At 45.6% G+C, this 19,314-nt stretch overlaps 1 protein-coding gene across 1 annotated transcript in view; it reads right to left on the bottom strand.

The window, feature by feature from the left end:
* Positions 1 to 19,314, bottom strand: part of ASTN1 (astrotactin 1) — a 347,419-nt gene that overhangs the window by 176,935 nt on the left and 151,170 nt on the right. Inside the window, exons 3-7 of the mRNA XM_061160781.1 lie at positions 13,363 to 13,756; positions 11,239 to 11,385; positions 9,905 to 10,012; positions 5,103 to 5,252; positions 3,616 to 3,783 (exon numbers count right to left, since the gene is read on the bottom strand). Of these exons, the coding sequence (XP_061016764.1) occupies positions 3,616 to 3,783; positions 5,103 to 5,252; positions 9,905 to 10,012; positions 11,239 to 11,385; positions 13,363 to 13,756 (967 nt within the window). The remainder of the gene's footprint in view (positions 1 to 3,615; positions 3,784 to 5,102; positions 5,253 to 9,904; positions 10,013 to 11,238; positions 11,386 to 13,362; positions 13,757 to 19,314) is intronic.

Consider the following 19,314-nt stretch of genomic DNA (forward strand, 5'->3'; position numbering starts at 1 on the left):
CTGACCTAAAGTAAGGAGGGGTTTATCTCTAAGACCGACCAAGTTTAAAACATCAATCCCTCTTTCCACGTGTTATTCAAAGAGCTTCCTGTTCTTTAAAACCTCAGGTGAAGCTTCCAAGACCCTTTGGAGGCCACAATTCTCTCAGAAATGACTTTAACAAGTGAGATGGGCCAGGGTCTCCTCATGCAGGTCAGAGGGGGCCAGAGACTACTCAGTCGCCTGGAGAAGCCCCACCACTGAGATAAGCCCGCTTTTCTCTCCTGAGCACGCTGGCTTTTGGGCATGGTGCACAACCCATCTGTCTGGTTTGGTGTTTGCCTGACAGCGTGGGAGGAGCAGCATGTAAGCACAGTCTTAGACATCAGATGTTTAAAATGCTGTGCTTTCTCCTCCATATGGGGGCCTAGAATCTCTGTGATGGGCCCACATAACAACAACTTTTAGACCTAAAAAGGTGAACTTTTGATGCTGCAGTTACCTGTTATTCCCCCAGAGAGCGGCAGCAATGGATTATAACAGAAGTAAGAGCTAGGTCTCTTGGAAGCAACTTCTACTGATATCCTTACAGCGTGGCACCTGACTGAGATGCATCTGTATGTGTGTGTTTACGTGTGTGTGTGTGTGTGTGTGTGTGTGCGCGCGCGTGTGTATAGGAGGAGGAAGAAGAGGGGGTTGTGCATGAGGTACAGAGAACTGGAGGAGCTGGCCCTAGACTCCAACAGCGTTTCACTTGGGGGTCTTAGATGTCAGTATATCCCCTTCCCTGGTTCTAAGGCATGTTACCATGCCTCTGGTAAGGAGAAAAGGAAAAGATATACCCATCTGAATGCAGAGTTCCAAAGTATAGCAAGGAGAGGTAAGAAAGCCTTCCTAACTGATCAATGCAAAGAAATAGAGGAAAACAATAGAATGGGAAAGACTAGAGATCTATTCAAGAGAATTAGAGATACCAAGGGAACATTTCATGCAAAAATGGGCTCAGTAAAGTGCAGAAACAGTATGGACCTAACATAAGCAGAAGATATTAAGAAGAAATAACAAGAATACACAGAAAAACTATACAAAAAATATCTTAATGACCTGAATAACCATGATGGTGTGATCACTCACCTAGAACCAGACATCCTGGAGTGCAAAATCAAGTGGGCCTTAGGAAGCATCACTATGAACAAAGCTAGTGGAGGTGATGGAATTCCAGTTGAGCTATTTCAAATCCTGAAAGATGATGCTGTGAAAGTGCTGCACTCAATATGTCAGCAAATTTGGAAAACTCAGCAGTGGCCACAAGATTAGAAAAGGTCAGTTTTCATTCCAATCCCAAAGAAAGGCAATGCCAAAGAATGTTCAAACTACCACACAATTGTACTCATCTCACATGCTAGCAAATTAATGCTCAAAATTCTCCAAGCAAGGCTTCAACAGTATGCGAACTAAGAACTTCCAGATGTTCAAACTGGATTTAGAAAAGGAAGAGGAACCAGAGATCAAATTGCCAACATGCATTGGAAAAGAAAGGGAATTCCAGAAAAACATCTACTTCTGCTTCATTGACTACGCTGAAGCCTTTGACTGTGTGGATCATAACAAACTGGAAAATTCTTAAAGAGATGGGAATACCAGACCACTTTACCTGCCTCCTAAAAAATCTGTATGCAGGTCAAGAAGTAACAGTTAGACCCAGACATGAAACAACAGACTGGTTCCAAATTGAGAAAGGAGTATATAAAGGTTGCATATTGTCACTCTGCTTATTTAACTTCTATGTAGAGTACATCATGCAAAATGCCAGGCTGGGTGAAGCACTAGCTGGAATCAAGATTGCTGGGAGAAATATCAATAACCTCAGATATGCAGATGATACCACTCTTAAGGCAGAAAGTGAAGAGGAGCTAAAGAGCCTTGTGATGAAAGTGAAAGAGGAGAGTGAAGGGGCTGGATTAAAACTCAACATTCAAAAATTGAAGATCATGGCATCCGGTCCCATCCTTTCATGGCAAAGAGATGGGGAAACAATGCAAACAGTGACAGACTATTTTCTTGGGCTCCAAAATCACTGCAGATGGTGACTGTAGCCATTCAATTAAAAGATGCTTGCTACCTGGAAGAAAAGCTATGACCAACTTAGACAGCATATTAAAAAGCAGAGACATTACTTTGCCAATGAAGGTCCATCTAGTGAAAGTTATGGTGTTTCCAATAGTCATATATGGATGTGAGAGCGGGACCATAAAGAAAGTTCAATGCTGAAGAATTGATGCTTTTGAACTGTGGTGTTGGAGAAGACTCTTGAAAGTCCCTTGGACTGCTCAGAGATCAAACCAGTCAATCATAAAGGAAATCAGTCCTGAATATTCATGGCGGGACTGATGCTGAAACTGAAACTCCAATACTTTGGCCACCTGATGAGAACTGACCTATCGGAAAAGACCCTGATGCTGGGAAAGATTGAAGGAAGGAGGAAAAGGGGATGACAAGGGATGAGAATGTTGGATGGCATCACAGACTCAACGGATATGAGTTTGAGCAAGCTCCGGGAGTTGGTGATGGACAGGGAGGCCTGTCCATGGGGTTGCAGAGCACTGGACACAAGCAACTGAACTGAACTGAACTGAACCATGCCTCTGAGAAGGAGCTATCTGTGGTACTGAATCTACTGGAACTAGGTCTTTATAAAGAATACCATAGATGAACTCCTTCTACAATGAAAGTGCAAAGCAACCTGGGATGAAGGTTTCATATTCCTGGTATCTTGGAGTTCAAAAAGCACTGTGAACACCCCAATGTATACTGTGTCTGAATTCAAACCCTCTCTCAGAGCAGTTCCAGCCCCACTGGATAATATAACAGCCTGAAAGATGCCTATACCCTTTGGCCCAGTAATCTCTCTTCTAAGATTTATCTGAAGAACATGACTTCAAACGTGCCCTACATTTATGTGGAAAGATATTCATTTTAGTAGTATTTGTAAAAATTAAAAATTTAATGCACCCTAAATGTCAAATAATACAGGACTATTTAAATGAGCTATGATACAGACATACAATGGAATACCAAATGGTCATTAGAAATTACATTATTGAGGATTATTTAGTGTTTCTAGAAAATTCCCGTGATAGAATGTGTGAAAAAAATATCAAGAAAACTCTACAGGACTTAGTGTGTTTACAAACCTCTAAGAATCAGTCACTGTAAAAGATCAGAAGGGAGGACATTAAAATTTTTAAATGATTTCTCCAGGAGATAGAATTATAGATGAGTATCATTTTCTTCTATACGCTTTTCTAAATTTTCCAAATTTTCTGCAATAAACATGCATAATGATTTCAGCCCCCATAGCTGATATCCCCTGACTGGAGGGAAACGGGCTGTGGAGGTCATCCTGAGATATCTGTGGGGCTTGTGGCTATAGTCAGGATGCTTCCAAGGCTCCTACCAGAAGATGACCCACATTTCAAGCCAACATGCTCAGGGGCCCACCCACATGCTGCCAATCTGCACAGCCTTGGCTCCCAATGATAATGGGTCAATCAGGAGGGGTGGCCTGGATTTTCAGGGGTGGTTGCAAGAGGCATGAACTCTGACAGTTACCCGCTGCCCGATGCTCCTGCCTACCAGTTTCGGGGTCGCATTGGTGTTCACAGGGGTCCAGGAGCCGCCGGGCACAGAGGTCCATGGCCCAGGGTCCACTGGAGTTCTGCTGAGAGAAGAGAACCACTTGGGCAGGGTTCAGCCAGTCACTGGCATCCAACTGGCTCCCCTCCAGCAAGATGAAGCGGCTCCCTGCAGGGGGAGAGAGAGGAGATGTGCTTGTGTGTGCACACAACATCCACCACCCACCCCTCGACACACACACACATGCATCACCGAAGACAGAGTAAGGGATGCTCTGCAGATTAGCCCCAACCCAATCCTGGCCCACAGTGAGTCACAGAGCAAGGAGTCAGCAGAGAGATGCTCGGCCACCTCTTGGACCTCCTGCCATATCATCCCTTGCTGACTCGCCCCCTCCCATCTCTACTAGGGTGGACCCAAGGGATAGAGGGACAGAGCAGCTCTGTGATGGCATGGCTCCATCAGACCCAGCCACAGGCGCTGGCACTCATCCAAGGAACAGGGACCTGCTGCCTGTCTTCAGTTGCCATGAAATAGCAGGCTCTCTAACCCCCCGGACCGTCCCCACCTGTTTTCAGCCTTAACAGCAACTGAGAGAACAGACATTAACAAGTCAATTAGGTGCTCTGGGCTTTACTAATTCAGGGACTCTCCAAACCTATATTATTCCTTCATTATATTGGGGTTCCCCTGGGTGAAAGTAAATTATTGCTTCAGCTTGCTAGGCTCATAGTAAGTTACTGCAATTAGGAATTTCTCACCAGGCATACCAATTGGAAACATGACTGATACTTCAACACTCGACTATTTCACTTAGCTTTTCCCCATTCGAAGGCTAAGACAATCTTGGTGGCTATGTACCTATGGCCAGTTAGCTCTGCATTTATCCACCAAGTGAAGTGAAGTCACTCAGTTGTGTCTGACTCTTTGCAATCCCTTGGACTGTAGCCTACCAGGTTCCTCTGTCCATAGGATTTTCCAGGTGAGATTACTGGAGTGAGCTGTCATTTTCTTCTCCAGTGTATCTTCCTGACCCAGGGATAGAACCCAGGTCTCCTGCATTGCAGGCAGATGCTTTACTGTCTGAGACAGGTGCTTATTGAAAAGCAAACAGAAATGGGCACAGAGAGGAGAGAGTGATCTGCTCATTTTTTTTTTTTTAACATGTTTTATGATTCCATCAGAAATGGACATGAACTTGGGCAAACTCCAGGAGATGGTACGGGACAGGGAGGCCTGGCGTGCTGCAGTCCATGAGGTCACAAAGAGTCAGACACAACTGGGCGACTGAACAACACAACAATCTGATTTCATCAGTGGACAATCTAATTTTGCCCTATGTCTTTCTTATCTGGGTTCATTTTTTTTTTCTCACTAATAGTAATAGGTCACAGTGCACCCTAGCTTGTCTGAACCTTCCGTGCCCACCCTGAAGCCTTCCTCTCTGGGTGGGGAAGGAGGAATGGAATCCTCAGAGGTGGGCTTACCATCAGCGATGAGGTGCTCCGGGACGTGCAGGGTGATTCTGACCACGAGCGGGCAGCTGACGTGCGAGGAGCACACGAGGCCGATCACGCAGCTGGTGATGCTGATTAATGTCAAGGTCGTCTTGTTCACAGGACTTCGGGGAGAGCCCACTGAAAACAAGATGAAAGCAAAGCATTTGGTGGCAAGCATCTTGGCAGTGAAGGGCCTTTTGCTGCCCGACCTGGCAAACAGGGGAGGGCGCGTGCACACACAGCCCAGGTGGGAGATGTGTCTAAGTCCACGAGCTCAGTGACCTTCGCCTTCAGGGAATGCCGTGGCATCGCCTGGAGTCAGAGGGGACTGGGCCACAGGTGGTCGTCAGGGTCAACAACAGTCAGATGCGTGCAAGTTCCCGTGCACACCTCCTGAAACCAGGTTCACAACGGAACTCATAAAGGAGGGCGCTGTCACCCTCGACTCGGCTAGCTGGCGGGCTCTAACCTCTTGCTCAAGGGTGGTGGCAAGGCTTTCACCCAACGCTGGAAGTCCGTGCACTTTCCATGGTTTTCCACAGAGGGTGCTCTCACAAACCAGTTCCTCCACTCCTGGAGCTCAAACCACCTCCCACCCCTAACCAGGCATCCTAGGGCCTGGAAGGAGGAAAGCAAGGAACTGGCTCTTGTCACATCTGAAGGCTCTCCCCAGTCCTGCAGTCCTTGGGGCTCGGTTATAAACGGAGGCTTAGAGATAAGATAAGAAAGCTGAGGGATAAGAAACATGTCCAGGTAGGCAGGGACAGGGCTCAGAAGGGAGGTTTTGGGGGTGTGTTTTCTGTTTGGGCATTAATAAGAGGGACCTTTCATAGATGTGGGAACTTAAGAGAGCAAGGCAAGCTGCCAATAAAATGTGTGGATCCTATGGAGTTATGGTCTGTGTAAGTATTTATTACTGATAGCAATGAAAGGCATCTATTTTGGCCGGCAATGTGCTCAGTGTTTTTACATACATGATGTTAAACATTTGCTTCCTGACGATGTCTATGAGTCTGAACAGAGACTGCCCACTTTACAGATGAGGGAAATAAGGCTCAAAGGGATCAACTTTACAGTGACAGTGAGCACTCAGGCAGTGTGATTATGTGTCAGGCACCAGGGTCCAGGGTCTTCCATGGGTCACATCATTTAACAGTGACGCAGCCTAATGAGGCAGCGCCCATAGAAATCCTGCACAGAGACGCCACAGGGCCAGCTCAGAGTCAGGCAGCTACCAAGGAGGGGAGCCAGAATCAGCACACAGGTCCAGCGAGGTTACGACCCTCAGACAATTCACTATTCACTCGCTGGGCCCAGTGAGGTCTTTGGAACCACTGTTCTCAGGAACACAGGGAAAGATTTGGTCTACGGATGCACACATCTTTTATGGGAGCAGGTTCCCTGAGCGGGTGTGTTGGTAATAGCTGGGAAGGAGAGATTCCAGAATTGCAGGTGGCCTCTGGATCCCCTGTCCCTTGTTATCTGGAGATATTCTATTCATGTGAGTATCCTTCAACATGGAGCCTGTTTCCCACACTTATACACTCTACCTCCAGCCCACACCAGGCCCGAGCAGCAGATAAACCCACTACCAGAATGGCCCTCAGGCACTCAAATGCAATACCCAGAACTGGGCTCTCCGCCTTCCCTCCAGTCCTGCCCACGTCCACTGCCCAATGAATGGCACTGCCATCTCCTTGGTTTCCAAGTTCAAAAACCCCATCATGTCTAACTTTTCCTTCTCTCATAAGCCACATCCTCCCTGTCACCAGTGTCATGAGATCTTTTTCTCATTCTGCATCTGAAATTTTTCTTACTCCACCCTCTGCCTCCCTACCTGTGCCCATCATCTCACCCACAGACTGTGGTCATAGCCTTCCACCCAGTCTCCCTGGTCAACACCCCACCCTCCCCTACTCTCACCTAGCCTCCACGCTGCCCTGGAGGGATGGTTCACGAAGCTGAATAGACCAGGGACTTGGCTCTTTAAAAACCTCCCATGATTCCAACTGAAGTGTCAGGCCCAAGTCCTTCAGTCAAGGCGGTGGACTTTCTCCTGATCTTCCAGCCTTGTCTCTGAAGCAAACCACAGGCTTGCCCAGAAGCTTGATTCTAGTAAACCGTTCACTGCGCTCTGACTAGACAATTATAGTTTATGTCCCTGTGACTTTGCACATATTATTTCCTCCTCCACAGAATGCCATTTTGTCACCTTGTCAGCCTATTCTTCAGGTCTCAGCTCAAACAATATCTCCCTGTAAACACTTCCCTGAAACCTTCAAGAAGAGTTTCTCACTCATTCCTTGCTCTCCCTCCAGCCCCCCTGCACCCTGCTGTTACAGCCCTTCTCACACAGGGCTGTCACCATTCACAGGCACTTGCCACTGCTCTCCTGTGACAGCAACCACTTGCTACACAGCCTCTTGTCTCTCTGGTCCTTCTGCAGCATCAACCCATCACCCAGCATCTCTACCGGACTTCACAATTTCCAGGGGTTCCCTTTGACCTACAGTGCTGGTGGCGGTTTAGTCGCTAAGTCGTGTCCGACTCTTACCACCCCATGGACAGTAGCCTACCAGGCTCCTCTGTCCATGGTATTCTCCAGGCAAGAATACTGGAGTGGACTGCCCTTCTCCAGAGGATCTCCCCAACCCAGAAATCAAACCCAGGTCTCCTGAATTGTAGGCAGATTCTTTACCAACTGAGCTACAAGGTTTAGATGCATTTGACCTACAGAACCAAGTGCAAACCCAGTAAATGGTTTGCATGGTCCTCTGGCAGCTAGCCTGTTACCCACCCACATCCCTCATCTCTTGGTGTGCCTGTTTATTCAAATCCTGGATTACAGCTGCCATACGGAACTCCTTTTCCTTGCTCGAAAATGCCATGTTCTTTTGTGCTTCCAAGGCTTTGTATGTGCTCTTTTCCTCTACTGAAATGCCCTTCCCCTAGATTTTTCTCTTTCAAGAAATTCTATACATTGTATACAAACCAAGGCTAGTTATTTTCTCCTTTTTTGTCTCCTTTTGCTGCCAGGTAGAATTAACTGTTCTCTCTTCTGAGTACTCATTTTACTTTATTTATATTATTAAATTAAGCCTTATCACTGTGCCATGTTTTCACATTTCTACTACCGAACACAAAGCCTGACCCATGGCGTGTGGGTTATAAAATTTCCTGCTGGCCTGATTGATGTATCCAGTTCAATTCAACAAACACTGGCGAGCATCTATTACAGGCAAAATCCCTCACTAGGCACTTTGGAAAAATAAATTAGACATGCCCATCCATAAGAAGCTTACAGTCTAGTTAATCGCAACAAACAGTTGATTCACTAGGAGAGCTTGGTATTTTAAAAGGAATAGTTTTATGCTGCAAAGAAACTCATTCTAACTCATTACTATAGATTTTCCTAAGCAGGGTTTTATTAAAGCAGAAACCCACCCTGCTTTGCGGTGGCCTAGGGTCGATGGGCCTAGGTCAACTCTCTGCTGTATAGAAATATGTAATGAGGGTCAAAGGTCCATGTTCTCACCTTAGGAATATGGGGACATCAGAGATTAGGTGGCCCAGAGCCCCACTATCTCTAGAGGAAAGTGGTGGGAAGAACTTTTGTACTGAGAGGCGCAGAGCCTGCAGAAACCAGAACTAAGGAATTCACAGAGCTTCCTTCAGTCTCTGGGAAGAATTTCTCAGTATGTCAGGAACTTGAGTGGAGGTGGGAGAGAGCCAAAAGATAGGTGTTTACTGGGGGGCATTGGTTGATTATTGTCTGGGGGAAAGGTCACTGACTATAACACAAGGTGATGTCAAATACCCTCCAATCTATCTCAAGGGGCCCCTGTCTAAAATTACCTAAGATGAAATGTTGTAGAAACCCCAAGGTTCCACTGTGGAGAGTTCTAACAGCAACACAGTAGAGATCTCATAATGCCTTGTCAGTCACCATAAGAGCACATTTTAATATAACTTAGCCCTGTGCATGAGGTACTGCTCACCCATTTAACATGGAAACGGAGGCTCAGAGAAGTTGTTGTTCTTATCCAATATCACACAGCAAGTACATGGTGAAGCTGATTGGTGCCTGAACACAGACCTCCCTCAGCGATGATGACGGTGAGACCTCAAGGTCAAAGGCAGTGGCAGCCACAGCTGCAACAGCCACGCCTGAAGCCACTGAACATCGGCGTGGAGAGGCGTGGACTGTGGCTGCATGGTGCACAACTCTATCGATGCAGAGAATGAACGAACCAAGCCGGGTCCCGCCAGAAAAAGTGAGGGGACTTGGATTATGGGGCTCCTGTGATTCTGCTGGGTGGATGATTAAAGGCCAAAAACCATTACACAGGTTTTTTTCAGGCCACGTGGTTCCTCAACTATCCCACCCTGTAAGCCCTGTCCGTCTCACTCAATCTCAGGATGGCTGGGTAAGCACGGGGACATATATTGTCTATTTTTCACATAACACACTTTATCAACTTTATTTCCTATGTCTAAACAGTAAAATATGACTCCTGAGGCTTCCAGAAGGAATTGAGAGTCTTCTGACCAAGAAACAGCCTTTCAAACAACCTGGAAACCTGTTTGAGAGTGCCATTATCTGGGAGAGAGGATTCTCTGAAGTCTTCCACTCTAGGCTCTTCCTTCCTCCTTAGAAGGGAACGCAAATCTTCCTGCAGAAACTGACTTTAGTCCCCAGAGCCCCCACCTAGACCCAGCACCTCTGCAGCTCCTTGCCTTCCCCTCCCCACCGCCCCTCCCTCCCCACTTCGCCCCTCCAGCCTTCCTACCTCTACTGCGCCTTCGGCTCCGTGAGGGGTCAGTGTAAAAGGTCAGTTGGGGATCATTTTCTGCCTCCGTGCTAGAATCCCCTTCAGGGTTCAGGAAGGCGGAACCAGCTGTAGTAAAAAGACAAGAGCTAAGAAAATGTCTTCAGTTTTGTCTTCATGACACCAAATCACTGGGCAAGCTCAAGGGAAAAACGAGAGCAGGGTGACTGACAGTCTCGGAGGAGGAGCCACGGAGACTAGAGCTTCCCGATACACAGATGCGTTGGAGAAGCGGATCTTTATGTGATGGCCATCCCTGGGGCCCTTCCTCCACCCAGCCCATCCTCCTACCGAGGAGGGCCACCTGCCAGAGAAGGACGGCATGGATGGCAGGTGGACAAGGGGAAAAGGGAAACTGTCTTCATTACACCTCATGACTCTGGTGGATAGAGACTGGAATCATGTCTTAAGGGGCACATGTTGATATGTTTTAATATTTATATTTTTTCTGGTTCTAGGTTTTAATATATATTCAACATGAAAAAGAGAGAAAAAAGACAAGAGACCCCAAAGGAACAACCTTGATGTCCTCTAAACTGGAGAAAGACTCTGTGAACATTTGATGAATGCACCCTGTCTTTCTTCTCATATGGAAGCAGATAAAGGTTTTTTAAAAGTTCCCCTTAAAAATGGCATTCTGCTGTACCTTCTATTTTATAACCTCAGTTTTGCCCCATTGAATAGATGGTGGGCTACTTTCCATATTAACAGATATAGATCTACAGTATCATCTTAAGTCACTGGATGGGAGACAGATGTACAGGTAGTTAAGCAATTCCCCACTGATGGACACTTAAGCTATTTCCAATTTTTCGCTCTTTTAAACAATGTTGTGATGGAAAGTCTTTTTACACACATCTTTGTGCACTTGTCCAGTTATTTACTAAGCATAAATTCTCACCAATGAAATTACTTGGTCAAAAGAATTGGATGTATTTACATTTTTGGTAAGTAGCACTCTAGGCACGCAGAAGTACTGCTCAGAGACTTCCCTGGTGGTCCAGTAGTTAAGCATCCACCTGGCAGGTCTGGGGAGAGGAGGTTCAGTCTCTGGTCAGGGAGCTGGGACCCCACAAACCACGGGGAGACCAGGTCTCTGTGCCAACAGTGAGGATCCTGCATGCTGCAACTGGGACCTGACATAGCCAAATACATATTACAAAAGAAAAAAAGAGAAATACTGCCCAAACACAGTCACTCTAGCCATGCCTGAGAGCGTGTCAAGGATATCAATGGCCCTGCCTCCCCTGATACTAAGGGAGCCACCTTTAAGCCCTCATATAAGACATGGATACCTCTTGCTTTGTTGTTGATCCTCTTTCTCTGGCTACTCGAGGTGTGAGAGAGCAGAGTGGCCTGCTGGTGGTTGGAGTCCACAGGGCTGGTGGCGATGATGTTATCTTTATACTTGTTCATCAGCGATAGCTTGGCATTGTCGCTTCCTGTATAAGGAAAGGTCAAGGTGGAAACTTGAAGAGAAAAAGTGGAAAGAAAGTGAGAGCAAGGAAATCTGCATGAACCAGGTAGATGGGGTTTCATAGAAATTGAAATGGGAAAGCTTTAAAGTGAGAGACTGGAAGAGACTGAAATACTTCTCTTTGATTTCTAGGGGATGACAGAGGTATAAGAGAAGGCGTGAAGAAACGAAATACAATTCAACCACTTCTGTATTGACAGGGTCACCATGGGTGGCCGTTTGGTGACAGAGAGACTGCAGATTTCTTTCCTTTGGTCAGCACAGGGTTTGACAAAAATTTGAATTTCAGCGCATTCAGATAAAACTTGCCCCCTCTCTCTCATCCCAGTCCGCACCGTTCCCTATTGTCTGACAGCCGGCTCTCTCACATATTCATGCTATCTGCCTGTTCCCTGAGCCTCTAGTCATATGTCTACTCGGTGGGCTTAGCACTATGGTAGGTGCTATGAAAAGTAAGAGGTATTAAAGATATGTCCCCCTACTCTCCAGGAATTTCTGACTTTAAATCTTATTAAGTCATTCCTAGTCTTAGGGAATCTTCTCTAGATACGCAGGATGGAAACCTCCATGATGCGATTTCACTCTTTTCAAGCCCCAATGAAAGTCCATACATCATAAGCAAGATTCATTTCAAAAAATGTCTTCTTCAAAGATAATTGTGCAGCTCCTTGAAGGATCATTGTCTTGGGATTTTATCTACAGATAGTTGTTATTTATAGAAGTATGAGAGAGAGGCTATAAATGAAAAGTACAGTCTTTTCCTCTCTGCATTTTATCGACCTTGGTCTTGTTCAGCCACATTAGGTCCAAGACTCTTCTATACTCAGTGTTTCATAGATATACAAAGTGTCTAAGGTCAAACGGTTTGCTTGCATTCCATTTTCTTTGAAGAAGTACATCTCTTGTAAAGCCACAGAAGAAGGCAAGGCAGAACAATTTTCCCAGGCCAAAGTCTCAGGAGTCATAGAGAAGAACAGTTACGTCTGTCCCCTCCATGTCAATGGAAAATTAAATTGCCCGTGCAAACATACAACATACAAAAATGTCATATACATCTTTCTTGCTATCTCTTATTTCCCTGAGGATTGCTCATTACATATGAAAAAGCCTTTAACCCACTCTTCTGTTGGATATAAAAGTACCTCTGCTTCCTAACCTAGATGTCTGTCAACAGATGAATGGATAAAGAAGATGTGGTACATATGCACAAAGGAATATTATTCAGTTATAAAAAAGAACAAATCTGGGTCAGTTCTAGTGAGATGAATGAACCTAGAACCCAGAGTGAAGTAAGTCAGAAAGAGAGAAACAAACATCATATATTAACGCATATATATGGAATCTAGAAAAATGGTACTGATGAACCTATTTGCAGGGGAGTAAAGGAGACACAGATATAGAGAACAAACTTGTGGACATGGTGGGAGAAGGAGAGAGTGGGATGGATGGAGAAAGTAGCGTTGACATATGTACACTACCATGTGAAAAACAGATAGCTGGTGAGAAGTTGTTGTATAACACAGGGAGAGCCTGGTGCTCTGTGACTACCTCGAGTGATGGGATGGGGGCAGGGGCGGGAGGCTCAAGAGCGAGGCGATAAATGTGTAATTATGGCTGATTCGCCTTGTTACATGGAAGAAACCAACGCAACACAGTAAAGCAATTCTCTTTTGATTAAAAAATAAATTAAAAAATTTATTTTCAAAGTATCTCTGTTTTCAGTGCCAAGTGGAAACGGAGAGGGATCCAATTTATCCTTGTTCTGATTTTCTATATTAGAAGACAGCTCCCATCATCGCAGGAGAAAGCTTACTCCTCATGCCCACTTGGGAAAGGGCCCTGGCACATCTCAATATGTAGGTATGACAACCAGCCATGAAAGTAGAGAAGAGCTGTTCCCTAGAGCCCCCTAAAGCCACGAGATGAGAACGGAGTCGCCCACCTGGCGTGAGGTCCATTCCCGCCTTCTCGTTGCAGCCCTGCAGGGAGTCCAGGGTGCGGGTGACCTGGCTGGCGAAGTCCTCCCCTCCGTTCATGCACTCCCGCTGCAGGTGGTGGCGCAGGTCGGTGATGTCGTACTCGTAGCCGTCCAGGATGGGCGTCTCCCGGATGCTCAGGGTGCCGCTGGAGTTGTGGCCCTGCACACGGGCGTTGCGCAGACTCTCCCGCCCATGCCCGCCGATGAGCACGGAAGGAATGTAGTGAATCTCATTGGCCGCCTCGGCGCTGGCACTCTTCTGGGGCTGGGGGACCCGGCGGCGCTTGCACCAGCGCCGGCGAGTGTACAGGATCATCACCAGGCACAAGATAGACAGCAGCAGTGCGATCATGCCACCCTGGGAAGGACAGCAGACGGACAGGGAAGACAGGTGAGCTCCTCCCACCAAGAGGCTCCACCCCTCCCGTTGTCACCATCCGTCACTCACCCATTCATTCATTCATTCACGGAGGTGCAGTAAGTGCTTATAGCAAGCTTCACTCAGCTGCACGAGGACAAGTCTGCTGTGATCGGTGTTCAAGGTGAAAGAAAAATGCAACTGGGGTAATCACCCATCATTTCAAGTGATCCACAATTGCTTCTGGCTTAGCAAACAATTTAAAGAAGAAAGAAGTCTTTGTGATTGTGTGTGTGTGTCTATGTGTGTGATTTCAGCTGCTGAAATAAGGGAGAAGGTTTGTGAAGGCAGATCTGCTGCATGTAAAGCTGGTTTCAGGCCAGTTTTTGGCAGTGGAATGGCAACTAGTTTCTTCCTCTTTCACATCTTAAAATCAATCACGTACAGATTCTAACTCTGGCTCCACCAATGGTCAACAAGTCCTATAAATCTGAAACCTCAGATTCCTTATCTGTATAGTGGAGAAGGTACCACTTACCCTCGCAGGGTGGTTTAAGGAATGTTAGGTAACTATGGAGTATCTAATGGATATGGAGTATCTAATGTACCTAATGGAATGTTAGGTAACTATGCAGAGTATCTAATGGAGTGTACCACACGGCATCAAGGATGTCAGTCCAACCTTAAATGTCTCCCAAGTGTCCAAGCAGGAGAAAACCAGTGACCTAACCAAAGAGAAGTTTACATCCATCAGAAACTTACAACCAAGTGTGCAGAGAAATCTCATCATTCAAACGTGACTTTGGGGGTTACTGCTGCCTTAGGAGACAGCTTTCTCCCACTCCACAGTCTTGAGTGATGCTTTCATCCTTGCTCTCACTCAAGAGAAGGGACTGAGACCCACCTCCTGGAGTCAGACGGGCAGAGGAGTTCCCTTCTGAACCTTCTGGTGCTCCAAGGCCATCCTCTGAGGCCATCACTTAAAAACCTGAACACCACTCAGTTTTCTGTCAGAGACGAGGATGTAGTGCTCGGTGAGACTGAACTCTCTCGCCTTGACATGCGCCCGGGGCAGGATTTGGAGGGAAGCTCTTGCAAGCCCATCACTGCACAGCACTCAGTGGGCATAAATCTTCCTGTGCACAATCTGTATTCACTCCCTTTATTTTGGTCAATATCCCTCTGAACCTATTTCATTTGGTGGGGATGTGCCAAATGGTTCTGCTCTCAACCTTGGGCTTCAGTCACTGCCGCCCCATCATATAGGCTAGAGATGAAAACCCTCTATTAATTCCCAGGGACCCACCCACACAAAGCTGGGTCAAGATGATTCCCTCGAATGTATTAGAGGGGGCCTTTTCCAGTCTCATAATAATTATGTCCTGGATTTATAAAGTTCCTCTCCCTGTAAATATTCCCATTTATCCTCCCTCTCCCCCCCACCATTACTGTGAGTAAAAGAGCATGTGTACACATGCATACACACACATACACGATGTTGTTGCTTTCACACAGGCAGCTCAGAGGAGCTGACAAGAAGCAACCATCAGCTCCCAAATGACAGGTCATGTCAGGTGGGTTTGGGGGGACATGCACTGGCCTCTAGGTCTTCAAATTTTTCTTTTATCTGCATAACCCTTTCTCCTGGTGTGATCCCTCAAGCAAACACAGAGAAAGCAGGAATATGAAGCTGTTCAGGTTACAGTGGGCTTCCCTCATAGCTCAGTTGGTAAAGAATCTGCCTGCAATGCAGGAGACCCCGGTTCGATTCCTGGGTCTGGAAGATCCACTGGAGAAGGGATAGGCTACCCACTCCAGTATTCTTGGGCTTCCCTTGTGGCTCAGCTGGTAAAGAATACACCTGAAATGCAGGAGACCTGGGTTCAATCCCTGGGTTGGGAAGATCCCCTGGAGAAGGGGAAGGCTGCCCACTCCAGTATTCTGGTCTGGAGAATTCCGTGGACTGTATAGTCCACGGGGTTGCAGAGTTGGACATGGCTGAGCAACTTTCACTTTCAGGTCCCAGTGGGAGTCCAGAGCCACACGTACTAGGTCCTGGCTAAGCACCAACCCTGGTCCCTCCTGGCGGCCCTGCAGACGTGCGCAGAGAGCCCCTGGGGCACCTCACTGGGTGTTCTCAGGGGAAGGAAGTTCTGCACCTATCTGCTGAGCATGAGTGTTTGAGTCCAATTCAACGGTTTTTCGGCAGACCCTTGATCTCAGAGTCAGACCCACTATCCTTTCCTTCACCCCACACTGAAACTGCAACAACAGGTAATTAAGCCACACAGAAGGAATAACTACCTGAGCAAGAGAAGTTGTCAGACACTGAATTAAGTTAGCAAAAGCTTGAGGTAATTTTATTCCCTAAAGAGCTGTAAGGGGAGCATAAACATCAGTCTCCCAGGAATGGTTGAAGCACCATCTTTCCTTGCACCCCTTCCTCTCTGATTCTCCTTTCAGGTGCTCACAACCAGGCTGTGATAAGATCCAGGGCATAGCTTCATGCCTCATATTATGCAGGAATAAAGCAAGTTCAGTGGTCTATTATGGGGCTTTTACTAGGTATCAGACATTTGCCCCCAATGCTCTACACTTAAAAGGTAGGGTCAACAATTTCCCCATTTTACATTTGAAAAGGCTTGAGCACAGAGGCTGAATAACTTGCCCAAAGTCACAGAGCAAATGAATCATAGGACTGGAATAGAACCAAAACAACTCCCACTCCAGAGCCTACCTTCTTAACCATGAAGCTGCCAGTCACTCTGAGTGACCTCTGCTCACCAGAGACGTACACAGTCCGGCATCTATCTCATGAATTGTAAGAGGACAGGGTTAGAAAGTATGGTTGATTCCACCTAGATCCACCCTAACTTCTTGAAGGAAAAACAGAAACTACTCAAAGTGCACATCTAGCTGATAATGAGGCACTACTGCAAACAAAGGACCTTGCACCAAGCCCCTAGTCAGCATCCAACTCAAGGTCAGTCTGCAGGGTAAAGACAGCAGGTACATTTCAAAGTCTCTGTGCTGAAATAAGCCTGTGCATCACACACTACTACATGCCTGGAGGATACCATTAGACTCTCAATTTAGTTGCATTTTCAACATAGAAATCTATGTTCTCTCTTAACTGCGAGATCCAGTAAAAATCTTCAGACTCAGGTCCTCCTTTTCTGAAGAGATGAAGGCAGAGAAACTATAAAATTTGGCAGTGCAGAACTAGTTCTACACCCAGATCCTCTTCCACTGATCTTTTCATGGCCCTATTTTGTTAGGCTCATCTGAAGTCCCCTCAGGGGCTTCCTTAGCGGCTCAGTGGTAAAGAATCTGCCTGCCAGTGCAGGAAACATGGGTTCAATCCCTGGTCTGGGAGGAACCCACATGCCGCAGAGAACTAAGCCTGTGCACAACTACTGAGCCGGCACTCTAGCGCCCACGGGCTGAACTACTGGAGCCCATGTGCCCTAGAGCCCACGCTCCTCAACAGGAGAAGCCACCACCATGAGAAGCCTACATGCCGCAACTAAGGAGTAGCCCCTACTTGCTGCAAAAATTAAATAAATAAATACAATTATTTTTTTTAAAAAAAGGATTGCTAAAAAATAAAAAAGTCCCCTCTACCATGTAGGAGCCTAGATACCTCAATTAGCAATATTTTATACTAATTTTTAAAAAAAATAAGCCATAGGGAGCTAGAACACAAGTTTTCATTTGGCTAAGCCAGTTCATTTAGCATGTCTAGTACTGCTTTAGCAAAACATTCCCTCTGCTTAGAGTCATTGACTTCAGATGATCTCAGCTTTTTAATAATCAGTGACCAGTAATGATCTCCAGCCATCAGGTGAAACAGCACAGGCATATGAGAAAATATTCACAGTCACTCAAGCTGTGGAAAGGCCTCTCTGCATCAACAACCCAAATTGGTGGCAGGTGTCACAACACTTTGCTATGCCTTGCTAATTGTGGACTATTACCGAAATAATCATATGCATAAGTTATATGATAATAATTTGTAATATTATTTAATAATAATAATATTTTGCAATAATAATTTGTAAAATCACTACACACAAATCCCCCGACTGTTTATCTGCTCTATCCAGTGAGGAGGGTAAAGGTAGGTGAACTGTATACGCAGGGCCTCCTCTATTCTGGGAAAAAGCATGGGTGTAGCCACTTTGATAATGTTCCTTCTATGGTGAGGTCTCAGAGAGCCGGTGCTCAGATTCCATTGCTTTTGCATTCTCACGATAAACCATAGTTCTCTGATGTTGTCATTAATCCTTCTACTTCCACTGGGGATTCTAAGCAGTTTCAATGTCACAGATGCTCTAAGATTTTTCTTTCAAATAATCGAATGAAACCAACAGGTGGTAGATGAATAGAAAGAAAGCCCAGGCTGAGTAGGGCTAGGAGCTTACCAACCAAATCAAAACAAGCAAGGTGAGCTGTACAATCTTCCTGTCTGACAAAAGACAATTTGCTGGCAAATTTATGGTTACCAAAGGGGAAAGAGGAGAGTGATAAAATAGGAGCTTGGGATTAGCAGATACAAACTACTATATATGAAACAGATACAGACTTCCCTGGCAGTCAGTAGTTAACTTCACCTCCCAACGCAGTGGGTGTGCGGGTTTGATTCCTGGTTGGGGAAATTAAGATCCCACATGCCTAGTGACCAAAAAACCAAAACAAAAAACAGAAGCAATACTGTAACAAACTCAATAAAGACTTGAAAAATAGTCCACATCAAAAAAATCTTTAAAAAATAAAATATACACACAAGGTCCCTGTGTAGCACAGGGAACTATGTTCAGTGTCTTATAATAACCTACAGTGTAAAAAAATCCGAAAAAAAAAATATGTAACTCACTCACTTTGTTACATCTGAAACTAACATAACATTGTAAACCAACTATACTGTAATTTAAAGAAAGGAAGTTTGTTGAGAGGAACAAATTTCCTCCAAGCATTCAACCCATTCAAATAGATGTGCCTACTTGTGAACATGAACACACAGATGAACGCTGTGGGCAAGGTCGTCCCTCAGGCTTCACAGAAGGTGCACAGTTCTTCATATACCTACACCTGGCTTTGAGCTTTGGCATCACCCTAGCTGTGTTCAGAGTACGTACTTCATTTATGTGTCAAGTTCGATTTTTATGGCATTAAAAACAAAACAAACAGAAAAAGCATTAAGGAACATCTGGACCCAACTGACAAGTAACAAATGCAAACTTTGAACATGAAAAGAAAAAATAACACCAATGGCAAGATATGAAATTATTGTGCTCTTTATTCATCTTTTCATGAGATTTCTGATTATTCTACTGATTCCCCTCAAAACTGCCACAATTTTGTATCTAGAAGTGTGTTTGGGGTCAATGGGATCTCTACATCTATTAATAAGATGCTTACAAAAGATGGCATTAAAAATATATTTTTCTCTAAAAAATCAATAAATCATTTCTAGCAGCTCTAATAGAGATCAAACAAATGAAATCAGCTTTTATTTCATCATGAAACTGACATTCTGGCACTTAGCTGAGACAGTA

This window comes from Dama dama, chromosome 14 (genome assembly GCF_033118175.1).
Source record: "Dama dama isolate Ldn47 chromosome 14, ASM3311817v1, whole genome shotgun sequence".
Lineage (NCBI taxonomy): Eukaryota > Metazoa > Chordata > Mammalia > Artiodactyla > Cervidae > Dama > Dama dama.